The sequence below is a fragment of the Lontra canadensis genome, unplaced genomic scaffold (genome assembly GCF_010015895.1).
Source record: "Lontra canadensis isolate GAN:19392208 unplaced genomic scaffold, GSC_riverotter_1.0 scaffold234, whole genome shotgun sequence".
Taxonomy (NCBI): domain Eukaryota; kingdom Metazoa; phylum Chordata; class Mammalia; order Carnivora; family Mustelidae; genus Lontra; species Lontra canadensis.
This window is the reverse complement of record NW_022631228.1, coordinates 249,949-271,298: the sequence shown is the minus strand read 5'-3', so window position 1 is coordinate 271,298 and position 21,350 is coordinate 249,949. Positions and strand designations below refer to the sequence as shown.

General features: G+C 34.4%; 1 protein-coding gene across 2 annotated transcripts in view; it reads right to left on the bottom strand.

Moving 5' to 3' along the window:
- KIAA2026 (KIAA2026 ortholog) overlaps positions 1-21,350 on the bottom strand; it is a 128,286-nt gene that overhangs the window by 12,765 nt on the left and 94,171 nt on the right. For both annotated transcript variants that reach the window (XM_032849598.1, XM_032849597.1), the window contains one exon: positions 10,120-10,235. In XM_032849598.1, the coding sequence (XP_032705489.1) occupies positions 10,120-10,235 (116 nt within the window). The remainder of the gene's footprint in view (positions 1-10,119; positions 10,236-21,350) is intronic.

Genomic DNA, 21,350 nt, shown 5'->3' with positions numbered 1-21,350 from the left:
TCATTATCTTCTGCCATTCTGAAGCTGCCTTTTAGTTTTGTTGATGGTTTCCTTCTCTATGCAGATGCTTTTTATTTTGATTTAGTCCCAGTAGTTTATTTTTGCTTTTGTTTTCCTTGCCTCAGGAGACATACTTAGAAAGATGTTATGGCCAATGTCAAAGAAGTTACTGCCTGTGTCCTCTTCTAGAATTTTTATGGTTTCAGGTCTCACTTTTAAGTCTTTAATCTGTTTTGAATTTAGTTTTGTGTATAGTGTAAGAAAGGGGTCCAGTTTCTTTCTCTTGCATCCTTCTGTTTAGTTTTCCCAACACCATTCATGGAAAAGACAGTCCTTTTCCCATTGGATATTCCTACCTGCTTTGCTGAAGATTAACCGGCCATATAATTTGTGCATTTATTTCTGGGTTTTCTAAACTGTTTCATTGATCTATGTGTCTCTTTTTGTGCCAGTACAATAAATACTATTTTGATTACTACAGCTCTGTAATACAACTTGAAGTCTGAAATTGTGATGCCTCCAGCTTTGCTTTCCTTTTACAAGATTGCTTTGGCTATTCAGGATCTTTTGCGGTTCCATGCAAATTTTAGGATTGTCAGTTCTTGGTCTATTAAAAAAAAATGCCGTTGATATTTTGATAGGGATTGCATTAAATCTGTAGATTGTGAATTTGGGTGGTACAGACATTTTAACAATATTTGTTCTTCCAATTCTTGAGCATGGAATGTCTTTCCATTTCTTTGTGTCTTCTTCAATTTCTTTCACCACCGTTTTTTAATAGATTTGCATACACATCTTTTATCTTTTTGGTTACACTTATTTCTAGTTGCTAGAAATAGGTTCTAGGTTGCTTATTATTTTGGGTGCAAATATAAATGGGATTTATTCCTTAATTTCCCTTTCTGCTCCTTCATTATTGGTGTATAGAAACGCTACAGACTTCTGTACACTGATTTTGTATCCTATGACTCTAGTAAATTTGTGTATCAGTTCAAGCAATCTTTTGGTGGAGTCTTTCTGGCTTTCTATAGAGAGTATTATGTCATCTGCAAATAGTGAAAGTTTTACTTCTTCCTTGATGATTTGTATGCCTTTTATTTTTTGTTTTCTGACCTTTATGGCTAGGACTTTCGGATCTATGTTTAATAAAAGTGGTGAGAGGGGACATCGTTCCCTTCCTCCTGATCTTAGGAGAAAAGCTCTCAGTTTTTCCCCATCTAAGGATGGTGTTAAAAAAAAAGGGGGAGGGATGATGTCAGCTGTGGGTTTTTAATGTATGGCCTTTATTATGTTGAGGTATGTTCCCATAAACCACTTTGTTGTAGGTTTTTATCATGAATGGATGCTGTACTTTGTCAAATGCTGTTTTGCATCTATTAGAAAGATCACATGGTTCTTATTCTTTCTTTTACTGACGCAATCAATTTGCAAATACTGAACTACCACTGGATCCAGGAATAAATTCCACTTGATTGTGGTGAATGATTTTTTTAATGTATTGTTGAATTTGGTTTGCTAGCATTTGTTCAGGAATTTTGCATCTATTTTCATCAGGGATACTGGCCTATAGTTCTATTTTTTAGTGGTATCTTTGGTTTTGGTATCAGGATAATGTTGGGCGCCTCACAGAATGAACGTGAAAGTTTTCCTTTCTTTTCTCTGTCTTGGAATAGTTTAGATAGACTAGTAACTCTTTAAATATTTGGTCAAATTCACCTGTGAAGCCATCTTGTCCTGGAGTTTTGTTAGTTGGGGGAATTTTTTGGTTACCCATTCAATTCTTGCTGGTTATGAGCCTGTTCAAATTTTTTATTTCCTTCTGTTTCAGTTTTGGTAGCTTATAGGTATCTAGGAATTTATCCACTTCTAGGCTGTCCAATTTGTTGGCATAGAGTTTTTCATAATATTCTCTTTTAACTGTTTGTACATCTGTGGTACTGGCTGTTATTTCTCTTCTCTCATTTGTGATTTTGTTTGAGTTCTTTCTCTTTCTTTCTTGGTAAGTCTGCCTAAATGTTAACTAATTTTATTGATTTTTGTTCAAAGAAACAGCTCCTGCTTTCAATGATCTGTTTTTTTGTTTTGTTTTGTTTTGTTTTAGTTTCTATATCATTTATTTTGATTCCAATCTTTATTCTATTCTTCCTTCTACTGGTTTTAGATTTTTATTTTCTTTTTCTCATTTTCTTAGATGTAAAGTTAGGCTGTTTATTTGAGATTTTTCTTGCTTCTTAAGGTAGGCTTATATTGCTATAAACATCTCTCTTAGAACTGGTTTTGTTGCATCCTAAAGGTTTGGACTCCTGTGTTTTCCTTTTCATTTGTTTCCATGTATTTTTTTTTTAATATCTTCTTTGATCTCCTTGTTAACCGAGTCATTGTTTAGTAGCATGTTATTCAATCTCCATGTATTAGTGTTCTTTTAAGATTTTCTCTTATGGTTGCCTTCTAGTTTCACAGCATTGTGGTCAGAAAAGACACATGGTAGGACTTTGATCTTCTTGAGTTTGTTCAGGTTTGTTTTGTGGGCTAATATGGTATTTCTTCTGGAAAACATTCCATATGCATTTGAAAAGAATGTATATTTTGCTGTTTTAGGATGGACTATTCTGAATAATCTGTTAAATACCATCTGGTCCAGAGTGTCCTTCAAAACCAAATGGTTTCCTTGTTGATTTTCTGTTTAGATGACCTGTCTATTGATGTAAGTGGGATGTTAAAGTCCCCTATTGTTATTGTATTATTATCAATTAATCCTTTATGTTTGTTATTAACTGTTTTATGTATCTGGGTGCTCCTATGATGGATGCCTAAAAATTTACAGTTCTTGTTGGATTGTCCCCTTTATCACCATATAATATCCTCCCTTGTCTCTTGTTATGGTATTTTTAGTCACTTAGGTTTTTTTTGTTTGTTTGTTTGTTTGTTTTTTACAGTCTTTGTTTTAAAGTCTAGCTTGTGCAATATATTAGAACTCCAGCTTTCTTTTGAGATTGATTTGCATGACAAATGTTTCTTCAGCTCCCCACTTTCAGTCTGCAGGTGTCTTCTGGTCTGAAATGAGTCTCTTGTAGGCAGCATATATATGGATCTTGTTTTTTTATCCATTATGTCATTCTATGTCTTCCGACTGGAACATTTAGTCTATTTACACCCAGCGTAATTACTGATAGTATGTATTTACTGTTATTTTATCACTTGTTTTTCCTGATACTTTTTTTGTCTTTCTCTCTTATGTGTTTTGCTGATTTTCTTTAGTTATATATTCGGATTTCTTTCTCTTTATTCTTTGCATGGTTATTAGTGGCTTTTTATATATGGTTACCATTAGTGTTGTATATAATCTTCTGCATATAGCAGTCTATATTAACTTGACAGTGATTTAAGTTTGAACCCATTTGTTTCTCCTCTGTTATATTTTATATTCTTTCTTTTGTGAGTTTCCTGATTTTTTTTTTTTTAACAGAAACACTCACTTCTACTGCTTTTGTGTTTTCATTCCTTTATACTGTCACTTTTGGTTTCTCCTTTCCACTTGAAGTGTCCCCTTTAATATTTCTTGCAGACCTGACTTAGTGGTCAACAACTCCTTCAGTTTTTGTTTATCTGGGCAACTTTTTAATCTTTCCTTCTATTCTGAATGATTGCCTTGCTGTATAGAGTGTTCTTGGCTGCAGATTTTCCCCATTTATCATTCTGAATATATCATGCTACTCCTCTACAGTTTTCAAAGTTTCTGTTGAAAAATCTCCTGGCCTTAGCTTTTAAGATTTTTAAAAACTTAAAAAATTTTATTTTTTAATTATTATTTTTAACATATAATGTACTATTTGTTTGAGGGGTACAGGTCTGTGATTCATCAGTCTTACAAAACACACAGTGCTCCCCACAACACATACCCTCCCCAAAGTCCGTCACCCAGCCACCCCATCCCTCCCAGCAACCCTCAGTCTGTTTCCTGAGATTAAGAATCTCTTATGGTTTGTCACCCTCTCTGGTTTCATCTTGTTTCATTTTTCCCTCACTTCCCCTATAATCCTTTGTCTTATTTCTCAAATTCCACATATCAGTGAGATCATATGATCACTGTCTTTCTCTGATTGACTTATTTCACTTAGCAAAATACCTTCTAGTTCCATCCATGTCATTGCAAATGGTAAGATTTCATTTTTTGGTGGCTGCATAATATTCCATTATATACCACATCTTCTTTATCCATTCATCTGTCGATGGACATCTGGGCTCTTTCCATAGTTTGGCTATTGTGGACATTGCTGATATCAACATTGGGATGCAGGTGCCCCTCTGAATTACATTTGTATCTTTGGGGTAAATACCCACTAGTGCAATTGTTGGGTCATAGGGTAGCTTCTATTTTCAACTTTCTGAGGCACCTCTGTACTGTTTTCCAGAGTGGCTAGACCAGCTTGCATTTCCAGCAGCAGTGCAATAGGGTTCCCTTTTCTCTGCATCCTCGCCAATATCTGTAGCCATTCTGACTGGCATGAGATGGTATCTCATTGTGGTTTTGATTTTTATTTCCCTGATGCCTAGTGATGTTGAGCACTTTCTCATGTGTCTGTTGGCCATATCGATGTTTTCGCTGCAGAAATGTCTGTTCATGTCTTTTGCCCATTTCCTGATTGGATTATTTGCTCCTTGTTTGATAAATTCTTTATAGATTTTGGATTCTAGCACTTTATCTGATAAGACATTTGCAAAGATCTTCTCCCATTCTGTCCACTGTCTTGTCAACTGTTTCCTTTGCTGTGCAAAAGCTTTTTATCTTGATGAAGTCCCAACAGTTCATTTTTGCCCTGCTTCCCTTGCCTTTGGTGATGTGTCTAGGAAGAAACTGCTGCCTCTGAGGTCGAAGAGGTTGCTGCCTGCATTCTCCTCTAGGATTTTGATGGATTCCCGTCTCACACTGAGGTATTTCATCCATTTGAGTCTATTTTTGTGTATGGTGTAAGGAAACGGTCCAGTTTCACTCTTCTGCATATGGCTGTCCAATGTTCCCAGCACCATTTGTTGAAGAGACTCTCTTTGTCCATTGGATATTCTTTCCTGCTTTGTGGAAGATTAGTTGACCATACAGTTGAGGGTCCATTTCTGGGTTCTCTTTTCTGTTCCATTGATCTAGGTGTCTGTTTTTGTGCCAGTACCATACTGTCTTGATTACAGATTTATAATAGAACTTGAAGTCCAGGATTGTGACGCCACAGTTTTAGTTTTCCTTTTCAATATTCCTCTGGCTATTCGGGGGTCCTTCTTGGTTCCATACAAATTTACTGAATTCCTGTATGAATTCCAAAGAATTTTTTCCTTTATTACTGTATGTTGCCAATGTAATTACAATATGTCTTAGTGTGGATCTGCTTTTGTTGATTTTGATGAGAGTTCTCTGTACTTCCTGGATTTGGTTATCTGTTTCCTTCCCCAGGTTACAGAAGTCACCTTTTATTTCTTCAAATAAATTTTCTGTCCACTTTTCTCTCTCTTCTTCTTCTGGGACTCCTATAATACAAATGTTAGTATGTTTGATGGAGCCACTGAGTTCCCTAAGTCTATTCTTGTTTTGTGTAATTCTTTTTTCTTTTATTCAGCTTGATTGCTTTCCATTGCTCTGTCTTCAAGGTCACTAATTTATTCCTTTGCTTCTTTCATCCTGCTATATTCCATCAAGTGTATTTCTCATTTCATTCATTAAGCCCTTTATCTCTGCTATGTTATTCCTTTTCTTTTTACAATTTTATTTTTAATTAATCTGTATACCCAATGTGGAGCCCCAACTTGCAAGATCAAGAGTGTAATGCTCTACTGACTAAGCCAGTCAGGTGCCCCTCTATATTATTCCCTAATTCTGTGTTAAGGGTCTCACTCATGTCTTCCACTCTTTTCTCAAGTCTAGTAAGTGTTCTTATGATCACTGCTTTAAATTCTTGAGATATCAGGCATGTTCCTTATATCTGTTTGGCTTAGATCTCTGGCTGTGGCCTTATCCTGCTTTCATCTGGGATAAATTTCTCTATCTCATTTTGTCTGCCTCTCTGTGTCTGTTTCTCTCTGTTAAGAAAGTCACCTATGTCATCTGCTCTTAAAAGAAGTGACTTCATGAAGAGGCAGTTTTGGAGTCCCTTTAAGTGCAGTGCCCCCTGTTAAACAGAACCTGGCACTTTAGGGGAGTATCCTACGTGTGTTGCTTACATCCTGCTGTTATGTCTGAGTCACTTTTCCTTTCAGTGCAGCCATCTGCACTGACCCTCTTGCCTGTTGTGGTATGTGCTTACTATCTGGTGTTAGTGGGACTCAGGAAGACCAGTTCTGAGGGGGCATGCCCACCAGGGAACTTGGGAGTGGAGTACTGGTGTTAGCTAAATTGCACTGGGCCACTAGTCCTATGCCAGATCTCCCAAAATGCTGTGGCTGCTGGGGATGTGAAGCTGTGGAGAGCATACGACAATGGCTGGGCATGGCCTGCAGTAGCAGGTATGACAAGGGAACAGAATGCAAGCTGAGGACAAAGCAGAAGCTGACATCCCACACCACCCACTCTCCCATGGTTCCTCAGGCACTCCTGGCTGGCCTAAGGCCAAGGAAAGGAAGGATAGTTAACCTATAGAGATCACAATCTTGTAAGACCTGACTCTCCCTCAGTTTACAAATATCTTAGAAATCTATAAGAACAAAGCATTTCTATCAATAACCTAGTTTCCAGAAGGACATGTAGATATAATTTAATGTTCTTATAATCTACAGCCCATTAACAGACACTTGAAGCAGGCAGAGTAAAATGTTCCTCCAGGAAGTTCCCAACTATCTTCATGTTAATGCCTTGCTACAGGGAAAATCCTTAACTTGACAATGACAAGGCCTCCAGTATCCTGTGAGTCTTAACATAGGAAAATCCTTTTGAAACCTCCCTTTTTCCTTACCTGCCCGAAACACATAGTATATAATCAGCCACCCCTCACAACCCTAGGGCAGCAGCTCTTTCTGCCCACTGATCCTGTCACCGTACTTTAATAAAGACCATTTTGCACCAAAGATGTCTGAAGAATTATTTCTTGGTCATTGGCTCCAGATTCCAACCCACTGAACCTCACCTATATTCCAAAACCCCATCAGGTGTACACCCAGAGTCTGGGCGGGGCACACACGCAGCTTTAACAAAATTTGCTCCGTGTCCCAGGCCCAGGCTACAAATATCTGTGCAGCCTCCTCTCCCACAGGGAGTTTATGGTTATGCTGAGGGCTGGGGGAGGAAAATGATACCTGCCAGTTCCCTCATTTTCAAAGAAGTCCACCAATATGCTCTGAAAACAGTATGAACAAATATTTCTCCTGTTTGCCCATGGCATTGTGTAAACTGCCAATTTTATGTTGCCTCTCTACACAGGCTGCGCTCTCTTTAAGGGCAGGGACCCAGCTATCACGTTCCCTCCTGGCTCACCCAGTGCTGTGTCAGCTTTTAAAGACTTTTAAAGTTACCAGCTCCAATTGCCACTGCTTTTACAAACTCATAGAATTTAGCTCCTCTGGTTTTTAAAGCCAAATATTGAGGGGATTAGTTTTCCCATATGAGTTTCCTTGTACAAATGCCTGTTTCCCTGTCCTCTCCATGCACATAGCTCCCTTTCTCCTGCTAGCAGTCTCCCCCTGCCTTTCTGGACTCCTAATCTTTCAGATGCATCTTCTCTATATTTGGTTGTGGAGTTTGTTCTGCCAGTCTTCAGACTGCTCTCTGGTTTAATGACTTGGATGTGGATGATATCTAATTGTAAACATGGGGCAGTGTACGCTTAGGGTCTACCCTCTCTGCCATCTTCCCATGCCCCCCCAGATAAGATACTGATCTGGGTAAACAAAATATAAGCAAATCAAATTCTGTAGCTTATTGAAAGGATTATGACTTTGACCAAATGAGATTTATTCCTAGAATGCAAGGATAGTCCAACATATGAAAATTGATTGTCATACACTACATTAAAATAATAAAGTGAAGAGACCACATGATTATCTCAACTGCAGAAAAATAATGACAAAATTCAACATCTTTCCATGATAAAAATACTCAGCAAACTGAGAATAGAAGGAAACTATCCCAGTGTAAGAAAAGCCATACAAGAAAAATGCATAGTGAACATCACATTCAATGGAGAAAGACCTTTTCCTTCTAAGTTTGGGAACAAGGCAAGGATGCTCACTTTTACTACTTCTATTCAACACTGTACTGAAAGTTCTAAACCAAGCATTAGTCAAGAAAAAAGAAAAGGCATCCAAATAGCAAAGAAAAAAAAAAATCTCTCTTTACAGATGACATGATCATAATACGTAGAAAACCTCAAAGATTCCACATAAAAATTGTTAGAAGTAGTAAAAGAGTTCAGCAAGTAGCAGAATACAAAGTCAACACACAAGAATCAGTTGCATTTCTATACAGTAATCAATCTGAAAAGCAACTTGAAACAATTCTGTTTTTAATATCATCAAAAAGAATAAAATACTTTGGAATTAATCAAGGATGTGAAAGACTTGTACAATGAAAACTACAAAACACTGGAGGAGTAATTAAAGATGACTAAATAAATGAAAACACATCCCATATTCATGGATTGGAAGACTTATATTTTGAAGATGTCAATACTACCCAAATTGTTCCACAGATTCAATGCAATCCTTACCAAAATCCCAATGATATTTGTTATGGAATAGAAAAACATCCTAAAATTCATATGGCATCTCAAGGGACCTCAAACAGCAAAAATGGTCTTGAAAAATAAAAAACAAAGCGGGAGTGCTCAAATTACTTGGTTTCAAAACTTAAACTACTAAACTTACTAATTATTTCTTGGGAATGACACTAAAGGCATAGGCAACAACTATAAACAAAAAAAAGAAACTGGACTTCATGGAAAATTTTAAAAATTGTTCATCAAAGGCACTATCAACAAAACAGAAAGGTAACACAGAATGGAAGAAAATATTTGCAAATACTATACACAGTAAGGCATTAGTAGCCAGAATATACAGAAAATTCCTAAAAATCAACAAAAAAAATCAACAAGCTAATTCAAAAATGGGCAAAAGACTTGACTAGTCATTTCTCCAAAGATACACAAATAACTAATAAGCACATCATTAGGTAAATACAAATCAAAAGCACAACAATATACCACCTAGTATTCATTAGGATGGCTACTATAAGAAACAAACAAACAAAATAACAAACGTTGGTAAGGATTAGGAGAAACTGGGATCCTTATGTATTGTTGGTGGGAATGAAAAACTGTATAGACACTGTGGAAAAGGCTATGGTGGTTCTTTAAAAAATTTAAAAAAATTAGAATTACCATATGATCCAGCAATTCCACTTCTAAGTATAAACCAAAAGAACTGAGAGCAGTATCTTGAAGAGATATCTTCACACCCATGTTTACAGCAACATTATTTGTAATAGCTGAAACATGAAAACTACTCATGTGTCCACTAGCAGATGAATGAGGAAGCAAAATGTAGGAATACGCATGCAATGAAATACCACAGAGCCTTAAAAAGGAAGGAAATTCTGACACATGTTACAATTTGGATGAACCCTGAAAATATGCTAAGTGAAATAAGACAGTCACAAAACCACAAATATTGTATATTATACGAAGTAATTAAGAGTAGTCAAATCATATAGACAGTAGAATGGTGACTGTCAGGGGCTGGGGAGGAGAGAGAATGGGGAGTTAGTTATTTAATAAGTATAGAGTTTCAGTTTTATAAGAGGAAGAGTTCAGGAGATAGATGGGGGTTAAGAATAACATTCATTACGAATGTATGTATTACCAATGAACTATACACCTAAAACTAGTTAAGAGGGTAAATTTTGTTTGTGCATTTTACCACAATGGAGAAAAACTGGAAAAAAAGAAAAGGAATGTAAGCCACAGAGCATGATTTTATTTAATCAATACTACATTTTTAGGGCTTAGGAAGTACCTTGCAGGGACTCAAAAATATCTCCTGAAATATAAATCAATGGAACATTACAAAATGATTCCAGGACATCTCCCCCTAATCATAAATTAAGAGCCCTAAAATAGGTAAAACAGATTATAAATCTCTAATTACCTGTTTCTTTGAAAAGCTTTCATCAACTTTGGTTCCCATGGCAGCAATTCATTTAAAAGGCGTATCAACGTACCATGCAATTCTTTTACTGCTTGCCTCCGATGATACCATTTGCCCTAAAAACACAATGTTAAAGTATATCCTTTAGATTTAATCTAAAAGTGAATGTCAGGCCTTATTTTCTGAGTAAAACACAAAATGAAATGCCAATACCCATCAAATGAGTATGTCTTCTTTAGAAGGCTATAAAGGAGAAAAATGTCTTGTAATAAATCTTATTTGTTATAGTTTAGAGATTCTCAATTCTATTTGGAGAAATCTAAAACCTATTTAATCAAACAAGGAGACAATTTTTTGAAGTTTTTAATTGGGTCAATTATAAATATTTTAATAAATTATTTACCAAATACATGTAAAAATATAAACATATATATAAATTCACTAAATATGTAACTGATATGGCTCACTTCTGTAAAGTTTTTATAATTATCCCAGAGTGGGGAAAAAGAGAAAAAAGGATTGTTACATTCAAAATCAGTCTTAACAAACTTCATCAGGAAGTTTCCTCAGGAATATTACATTTCCTCAGGAAATTTTATAATTACTGTACTTTAAAATGTTTCCAGCACAGACAAGCAGATAAATGGTCATAATTTGCAATACTATAATGCTATAGCTACAGTAAGAGCTAATAATTACTGACACCCCCTTTCCATTTGCTAAGTATTAGCCTAAGTATTTCATTCATGTATCTATATCTGTACCTATATCTAGAGGGGGAAAGGGAGGGAGGGAAGAAGTGGGAGGAAAGTGAGGAAGAGGGGAGGGAGGAAGTGGTTCTATGAGCACGAGAGCACACATGTACTCAAGCAGTTATGAAAACACTCTACTGTATGTACATTTTAGTCTCACTTAAGAAATGATGAAACAATGGCTCAGAGAGATTAAATAACTTGTTCGAGGTCCTATGACTGGAACCTAGATCTAGCTGATGCTTAAGTCCAAGTTCTTAGAACTACATCACCACCTCTTCAAAGCTGTATCACATAATGCAATCCAACATACATTATAAAAACCTCTAGTAAAAATACACTTCAGCAGTACTCATAAAATTATTCATATACTATAGGAACAATAAGTTTATAGCAGTTGTATCTTTAGGTAGCCAACTCTGCCCCCCTCTCCATAATGTTATGGTGCATACATATCAACATCACCACCATCTTCACCTACTGTTATATAACCGTGTTTTTTTTTGTTTTTTTTTGGAGATATAACTCACATACCATTCAGTCCATTCACTTTTTTTCTTTTATAACAAAAAAATATAGCCATATATATGTATGCATATATATATGTCACATTTGACATGCAAAAATTAGACTTCGTCTCATAGCAATTTTTCAGTTAATTTGCACATGTGTAGAACATTGTCAGAAAAATAACCTCTCCCATCCAAAAAAAGGAAAGAAAAAAAACTATTCCCTAGAGCAAAATGTATTTTAAATCTGTGCCTAAATTTCCCAATTTTATATATATCTAAAACCTTCAACATTTCATTCACTGAAATGTGAAATTTTATCTGTGTACGTGAAATTTTAGCCACAAACATAAATGATTAATAGTATAGTTCCTACTCCAACATTTTGTGCTTTAAACCAACAAAATGTTTATGCATGTAGAAATAAACAACTACATTTCTACCTCTGAGGTTTTTAAGCTGTTTATTTGAAGAGCAGGAAGATGTGAAATTATTTTAATGGGTTAATTAAAACTGGATCATTATGTGCACATATGTGCACATAATACAGAACCTAGGTTCAATTACTAATTCTTGTGTCTTCTTAATGGCATGACAAGTGAAAATATTGTGAACAAAAATTCAAGGAAAGCAATTATCTCATATAGTAACCTAGAAAAACCTTCCCTCTTGTCAAATGCTTTCTCAAAGGACCCACCTTAACAGTAAAGTATACTTCACAAGTTTATTTCCCACCCTCCCCCCGCCCAAAAGCTAGGTGATAGTACAAAGTGCTTATTCTGACCCATGGAAACAAAACTATTAAACTATAAATAATACTTTCCCCCAGGGAGAGCTAAGTGAGGAAGATGAAAAGGCAGATGAGAGTCAACCTAAAATCATTTGCGGAATAAGGTAGCATTCTGTTTTAGTTAAAATAAACAAAAACAAAAACAAAAAAATGGGCACATCAACATTATTTCTCTACTTTTGAATTACTACTTGGCTCAAAAATGAAATGGTGAGAATAAACTTTTCCTAAGCTAAAGGAAGCAGAAAGAGGAAAGGTATGAGTAATTATTTATATCACCATTGTGGTGTAATTAATTGGAAAAGTGTTAAAAGACTAGAGAGCACCAGGTATGCTGAATTCTTTGTAACTGAGGGTTATATGGGGAAGAATGGCAGATACAGATTTAATCTGGGTGGTCTGGCTGCTATCTGGATTAGTGTAGTGGTGATGGTGTGGGGAGTGCGAAAGGACTAGCAGTATTATCAGACCTTGGACTAGGTAGACTGAGGCACAGGAAGAGAAAGGAGTCTGTGTAGATGAAATGTCATTATTTCAACACATTTGTCAGTTGTATTTGTGTCTCTACTAAAATACAGCATTAATTCTTGTAGAAAAGAGTTTTAAAAAGATTAGATTTTATCTTCTGATATTATTTTGATTACTAAATTTTAAATAATCCAATGTCCAGGAAATATATTATTGAACTAGCCAACTATATACAGAGATGGGGTCATAAACATTAATCAGAGACTAGATTTCTAACTTTCATATAATTCTGTCTTATTCACTGACCTTTGAAAACGGCTATGGCATTCTAACTTTATATATTTTTTGGATTTCTTCCCTTTCTTTATAGTGTATATTCTCAACCTGGGGTAGTGATGGTATGGCATTTCATTATTTTAAAATGCATATTTAGGGGCACCTGGGTGGCTCAGTGGGTTAAGCCTCTGCCTTCAGCTCAGGTCATGATCTCAGGGTCCTGGGATCAAGCCCCGCAATGGGCTCACTGCTCGGCAGTGAGCCTGCTTCCTCCTCTCTCTGCCTGCCTCTCTGCCTACTTGTGATCTCTCTCTCTCTCTCTGTCAAATAAATTAAAAAAATCTTTAAAAAAAATGCATATTTAATCATTTTGTGCTTGGAAAGCAAAAGGTCTATTATTCTTCTAACAGAAATTGCAGAAAGTAAAGTTTGACAAAAACTAGAAGATATATACAAAGAATACAATGACCTCAATGAAGGATATCACTTTATCCTGTCATGGTGTATGTGTGTCCACAGTTTTTATGTTTTTCAAAGGGGGACATAAATTTTAAAAAGTTCAGAATTACTGCTCTGGGACTGGAATTTTAGGTAAAGTGTTTTCCCCTCTTGACACTAAAAAAGAAACTCATACTGCTTGTTTCATTTATCATCTTCTTTGTTTAATACAACCCAAATGGAATTAAAACACCATGTCCCCTTCTACCTACTGGTGGTCACAGTATACAATGAGACTAGTGTAAACAGAAAAAAATTTATAAATTTTACAAAAAGAAGTTAGAGATGGCAATGATATGCCTTAACTTGGGTTTAAAGTAAAAATCTATGTAAAATCAAATATTTCCTGAATTTAAATTAGATTATTAACTAAAAGCTAGCAATAGCTTTTCTAATTGATCAACTTTATTTATATACACAGAAAGGAAAAACTGAGAACTACAGTGTTTCTTCTAGGATGAAATTATTAAATCAAACAAGGAGACAATTAAATTGTTTTTAATTACAACTAATTCCTAAAGGGAAATTCCTAAAGGGAATGAAAAGAACATAATTTTATAGAGAGAAGTTGGCTCAGTGAATTACAGGAAAGTACTTCTAGATAGAAGCAGATTTTTCAGTTAGAATTCTAGCTCTTCTGAATGTTAAAATCTAACTCTCCTTCAACTACATAACCACTTCAACTACATAACCACCAACTACTGTACCACTTGGTCTACACACAGACAATTTCTAAAGAACAGAAGATTATATTGTGAAAGTACTTATCTTTATATGTAGGTGTCTCTGTAATGAAAAAATTAAAACCTAGAAAACTTATTTTTATTTGTTTAATTATAATAGTACTTAAAATTATAGTGTTCTAAAGTTTAAAAGTGAATTAAAAAACAAGGAACACAGCAAATTCCCTGTTCTTCAAATACTTAGGAAAGAATATGGATGGAATAAAAAATCAGAAAGCTCTTACAATCTTTATATGCAGTGATCAATACAGAATCAAAGACAGCAGATAGAAGGATTAGTAAAAGGTCATTTGTGGAACAGTGTTATAACCACTTCTCTAATAAAAAAATATAATAAGCTAAAAGTCAGCAATAGCTTTGTTTTACAAACATGTGAAAATGGGGATAAATGAACTATTTCATTTAATATTATTTTCGTTTAATATCTCATTCGATATTAGAATTCCCACTATTTTCACGGATAAAAATTACCTTCTAAGATAATCCCAATATATTATGTGAACTTAATATTGCAAACATTTACTGAAGGTCACTTTAAAGAAGAGGAGAGTAGTATTTTTCTTTCATGAATTTACTATAAAGTTTAACATAAAGTATGAATATCAAGCATACACCATGGAACCAAAGGCATACAATATGGTCTAAATCTGAAGCTTACCTTTCAATATTTTCTCATCCAATGTCCACAGCAGCTGCAGATTGCCAGCTCCCTTTCCATGAGATGCCCCAAATGTCAAACAATGGAGGTTTTATAACCTCATAGGGATTACTACAAAAAGAAGCTGGTCTATGGTCACAAGATAAGGCTTTTATTATATTATGCAGTTTTATAAGTTTTTGAATATGATACATTAATGACCTAAGGAACCAAATGGGAAAAGAAACTTTAAAAAAAACTTACAAAACTACACAATATTGTAAAATGAAAAGCTGAGTCTACGTGTGTGAAATGAGTGGGTAGGGAAACTTACCTTACAACTAAAGAACGATTCCATTCTGCTGCAGTAATCGGGGATGGGTATGACAGAACTAGCATAATGCTGGCTGGGGTGTTGCAAGGACAGGGAGTTGGCAATCTACTGATGCTGGAGACATTGGACACCTAAAAGGAAGAAAAAAAAGGAAAACAAATAAATTCCAGGTTTCTTACATGTCTTATCACCATGGACATATTTTATACATTTTAATAAATTTAGATGCTTTGAATGTTAAACTTAGGTGGAAGTAACTTATTTACACAAACCATCCTCTTACTTATATAGATTTTCCTGTAACATTATATGTAAACAAAATAGCTATCAACAGTTCTATTAAAAAAAGTAAAATCATATATAAATATTACGAAGAATGCTTTTATAAATTGAAAGGATTAGCATCATTACTGTGGAGACAGAAAAAAATTTTTATTAGGAACAGTATAAAAGCAAGATGTATATAACAAAAATATCAATGCCATTTTTTTTCTATACACTTTCACTTATAAATGTTAGATCACAGAAACTGGATCATATAACAAAATATTTTTTGTTATAGGCTTGGCTCTTGTCGCATAAATTCCATTGTGGAAAAGGCATTAAATAACAATATATCTCACTTTTCAATAAAATGAAAGTAACTTTGAGAAAGCTGCACAGATTGATAACACAAAGACGGTCTCATTTAAAATCATTGGCAGTTGAGGCTCCTGGGTGGCTCAGTCGTTAAGTGTCTGCCTTTGGCTCAGGTCATGATCCCAGTGTCCTGGAATGGAGCCCCATATCTGGCTCCCTGCTCAGCAGGGAGCATGATTCTCCCTCTCCAGCTCCCTTGTGCTTGTGCTCCCTCTCTGGCTATGTCATAAATAAATAAAATCTTAAAAAAAAAATCACTAGCAGTATCTGAGGGTAGCTTATAAATAATTTAAACTTATATGTATAAAAACACAGCACAAATCAAATTAACTATAATAAGTATATTAATAAACCAATTATTTAACATTCTCCTTAGTCTTAATAATATTAAATGAAAAGGGAGTATTCACTTTTTTTTCTTATTGCTTACCTAAAGAAACTATCTCCATACTCATATATCCCTGCATATTCAGTTTTAGGGGTAAAACATTACATTCATTTTGTTGGTTTACAGTCCCTTGAAAAAGTGCTAGTTTGGGTGTATAGTGAAATACATACATATTAACATGGGAAAAGTTAAAAGTTACTTTAACACTGCCAGAGGTTCTAATATGAACTATCACATGCTAGTATTTTCTCTCATTCATTTTCACTTGAGACTAATTTAATAGAAAAGGAAACAATTTGTACTTTAAAGATACCCCATACTGAATGATATTTCCATTATATTTCTAAATTAGCATTTAACTAGAAAGCATGAAAATAAACAACTATATCAATGATTAGAATTTATTGTAAACTTTGATGTCATTTAGCTCTGTAGAGAGGAAAAAGTTGATGACAGATCATATTCCTAGTAAGGTAGTCACTACTAGCGGAAAGAAAATCTAACAATGTATGTATACTAATGGTATACAACCACTTGCATTTACAAATAAAGAATCCTGAACTGGAAATTAACCACTGGCTAAGTATTTGAATTTGACCCTTTTCAGATGGTAGCAAATAAGCTGACAACATTTGATTAAATCTATACCTGATATATCAGAAAGGTGGGTTCTCAAGCAAGTCACTGCACAATCTGAATCACTAAGTAATGCTACGTTTGGTATCACTGGAGCACAAAAATTCCATGTAAGTGACATGACAAATGACAAGATTGGGGATATCTTAAGAACAAGGACAGTATCCTACTTATTTTCACTTTCTCAGGCTCTATCACAAAGCCTAGCACAGAGTGGGCCCATAGAAAGTATTCAAACTACATAAGTAAATATCTTAGTTAATCGAGGTTTTCTCCTTAGATGCAATTTTTTTTTAAATTGAGAGAAGTATGTCTTCCAGATTTACTGAATACATGATGATTAAAATTTAACTCTCGATGACCTGAGTCATCATTATAAGTTACTGTTACATTTTAATAAAGTGACTTTAAGCACTGTTCAATTTTCTTTATGATCTATATATATATATATATATATATATTTTTTTTTAAGATTTTCTTTATTTATTTGAGAGAGAGAGAGAGAGCACAAGTGGGGAAAGGGGGTGGTGGGAGGTGCAGAGGAAGAAGGGAGCTTTCACTGAGCAGGGAGCCAGAGACAGGGCATGATCCCAGGTCCCTGGGATCACGACCTGAGCCAAAGGCAGCCCCTTAACTGCCTGAGCCACCCAGGCACCCCTCAAATAATTCTTTTTATGAAAGTTTCCCTGTTGGGATTCAAACTATGCCAAATTGTAGTAAGTGGAAACACTTAGCACTATTAACAAGGGTTAAAATCTAGTTCTTAGCTGAGTAGTTATAAAATGTTAAAAATACCCAAGGGATAAGATTTGCCATAGATAAATGTGGATAATGCATTCTTAGATAATTTAGTACTAACTGAAGTTTTGTCTTACCGGTCATATATTGCTCTGGTTCACATTTCCTGTCATCTAGCTTTTATATAATAGCTATTATTTTGAGCATGTCAGTTAGTTACCATTTGATTCTTCATAAAATGCATGTTACCTACACCTCTACCCTATTTCCAAACATATAAACATGTAATTAAGGGAAGTGAGCCAAGTGTCTGGAGTGTATGGTGACTTCTGAATGCTTGAAAAGAAAAGATTAAGTGTTTTATAAAAGGACAGAAGATAGCCCAACTCACCTAGATTAAAATTAAAAATTTATTACCAGTGTTGGGAATAAAATCTTAAGCTCTTAAGTGAATTCTTTGAGGATAGGACTTTGTTTTAATTTCAGATCCAAGTTCCTGGTACTATACATAACACACAGAAGGCACTGAGGAAGTACTTGCCTTATGAATAAGACTTGAAACTGTAACTAACATAGGTAAAGAAGTTTATTTTATCTGTTGTACATGACTTCCAAAAGGGTGTTTTAGTATTTTAAAAGCTTTAAATACGGCTATATAAAGACAAAGTGATTTTTCCCCCAACAGCTGAGACTGTTTTCAGTTTTGTTAACCAGTAGTTTACCAGAAAATCTAGAATAAGAAAATGATATAGGCGCGCCTGGGTGGCTTAGTCAGTTAAGCATCTGTCTACCTTCGGCTCAGGTCATGAATCCCAGGATTCTGGGATCAAGCCCCAAGTTGGGCTCCTTACTCAGCAAGGAGCCTGCTTCTTCCCTTCCCTCTGCCTGCTGCTCCCCCTGCTTGTGCTCTGTCACATAAATAAATAAAATCTTTTAAAAAAGGATATATATAATGATGTAACTGTAAAAAACTTAAACTAATTTTAAGGATAATTTAGAGATTACTGCAACCATATCTACAAGACAAGTCATTAAATAAAGTTAATTAGGGCATATTCAGGACTCTAAATGTAATACTTCTTACACTTAATTAAATAGATTTTGTACTCTAAACAGTGAGGTATAAAATAATTTTGATTTGATGCCTCACTGTGAACACATGGATATGGAATGGAGAGAGGAAGGAAAAATCCCATAATCCTTCATTATAATAAAATTTCTATTATAGGTGTTAGAAAGTAAGATTAACGTATAAATAGTCCCTTTGTCTTATATAAGCTTATACTATATGCAATTATGTTTTGGGGGTCTATATAATTTCATGTAAGCTTTAAACATAATTTGGCTATATTTTTCTATTTATCTCTTCCTTACTATTTCTTCACTTTTTAAAGAAACATTACATCACCTTTCTAAAAATAAATAAATACATATATAATCATGTTAATTGTAACTACTTCATTTCCTATACAAAGGAAGATAAAGGTAAATGATGAACATCTTTGAGAGAGGCCATAAATCATAATAAATTGAAAACAGCTGGATATAAAGTCAAGAATCTTTTTTTAACTATCCAATGGAATCATAAAAGGTAAAGATGAATATTAACATTCACAAATTTCACTAGTCTGAAGTAGAAGTATATGATCTAATAAAGTACTCTCAATTACGGGATTGGGTGACTGATTTCATTGATTTCTACCCAACTTTCAAAACATCGTGTTTTCTCCCCATAGTAAACTGGCAGCAGCAGAAAAGTGAGAGAATAGGGCCCTTAGCAAATACAGGCTTATGTTAGGGTTTTGCAATTTCCACACATCTGACATTTGAAGCCAGATAATTTTTTGTTGCAGGGCGTTATCATCTGCCTTATAGGATCACTATAATGTAGGATACTTTTGGCAGCATTGCAGGGCTCTATCCATTAAGTGCCAGTACCACCTCTTCAATAACTGAAAATGTCTTCAGACATTGCCAGAAGACTCCTTGGGGAAGGGGGAGGGGTTCGGATCATACCTGATTGGTAACTAGTGGCTTATACAGAACTCTGTGACCCAAAAATGGGGTGTCACCATTTGATCCAAGCTTCTGATTTCTCTGTTTGATCTTTCTAATGTACAGCCTTTGGTTAGGCAAGAGAAATATTATTATATGATAAATTTAAGTTATCTTAAGAACATAATAAAGATTAATTTTCTTCATTACTTGAAATTCCCTTCTAATTCTTTTTAACAAGTCTTTTTGTATATTGTAATCATTAGGCTCATCTTATTTTGTGTATTTAAAAAAAATTAACATTTCACAAATACTTCCATATAGTAACAATGATCTGTTAATATTTTATTTTACTAGCTATATGATATACCACTGTGTTAACACTGTTTGGTTAGTCATCTTCCCACTGTTGGACATAGAGGCTTTTTCCAAATTTTCACTATTAGAGGTAGTCTGCTGAACACACCACTGTGTAAATTCTTTTTTTGGGAGGAAGGGGACATGAAATGAGGAAAATAAAATTTAAATTCCAAACAGGATGAAGATCAAAGAGCAAGGCAGTTTTATAGCTTTTTTAACATATTGACTGTGATATTTATCCTAAGTGTTGAGTTATCTAACTACCAAAAGATGTATTAGAAAAGAAAAAATGTCTTGTATTTTAAATTTCAGTTTCTCTATATTGATAAGACTATCATTCATCATTATACAATCCAGACAAAGCTTCTTTTCTTATAAATAATATCTTGTACTTTTTGGCCAAATTGTTCACACTTTTCCTTTATATCCAGTTTCTTTATGGATCTCTCCTTATTAAAGAAAAATAGGTTGAAACCTATTTGAAAATCTAAAATATGACATAAGACATAAGGAAATTAGGCAGATATCGGAAAAAAAAGGGTCACATGTAAAACTCAGAGATACTACTACTTGTTATAAGCCTTACAAAATTTTCCAATTTTGATTATTTAGAGAGTAATAATGTCTAATAAATTTCAAATACAATAGGATCAGGCAAATTTATCAATATCTTAGTTCTATCTTTCTGGAAAACTAATACATTTCCTTAATTTAAAAAGACATTTTCCAAATAATTAGGCAAAATGCAAATTTTATCTCTTGACTAAAACCACAAAAATAAAAATGTTATTATGATTTCTCCTTTAGCTAATTAAAGAATCCTATGATCTCAATGATAATGAGAAAGACAAAATTTAAAAACTTTCAAGCTATATACTTCTATTTATCTCAACCAGATACCTCACTTTAAACAAATCTCAGGTAGGTGATTAGATATGTAACACTGTAGGATCCAAAGGATGCTGAGCCTTTTCTGAATAAGTTCCTACGTGAAGTAACGGTACCAAGTATGCTAGAACAAACTCAAGAAAACTAAAGTATTTTTCTCCCCTTACATTATTAACTATAAATGAAATTAGCTGCCTTACAAGAATAAGTCAACAATCTAGATTTTAAAAGACTGTAAATTTTCTAATACAATGAGTACCTCAAAACCTCCAAGAGGTTAGGAAAGCTTTTATAATGACATGCTGACAAGGGGTGAAGAGTGGGATAATTCTTCCTTGTTGCTTTGGTAGGAAAAACTACCTGGAAAGGCCCTGCAGAGAAGAAATCTTCTAAAGAAGTGAGGTGTGTGTACAAATTCATGTTAAATCCTCTATCACATAAATATTTCTATCTTTAGCAATGGCATTCATGACAAGCAAATGTCTATATGGAATACATCCCCTTTTTATTGGAGCCATTATTATACATATAAAAGTTGATGATGAGTAACAAAATTGCTTTGACTCTAAATACTGTTTCA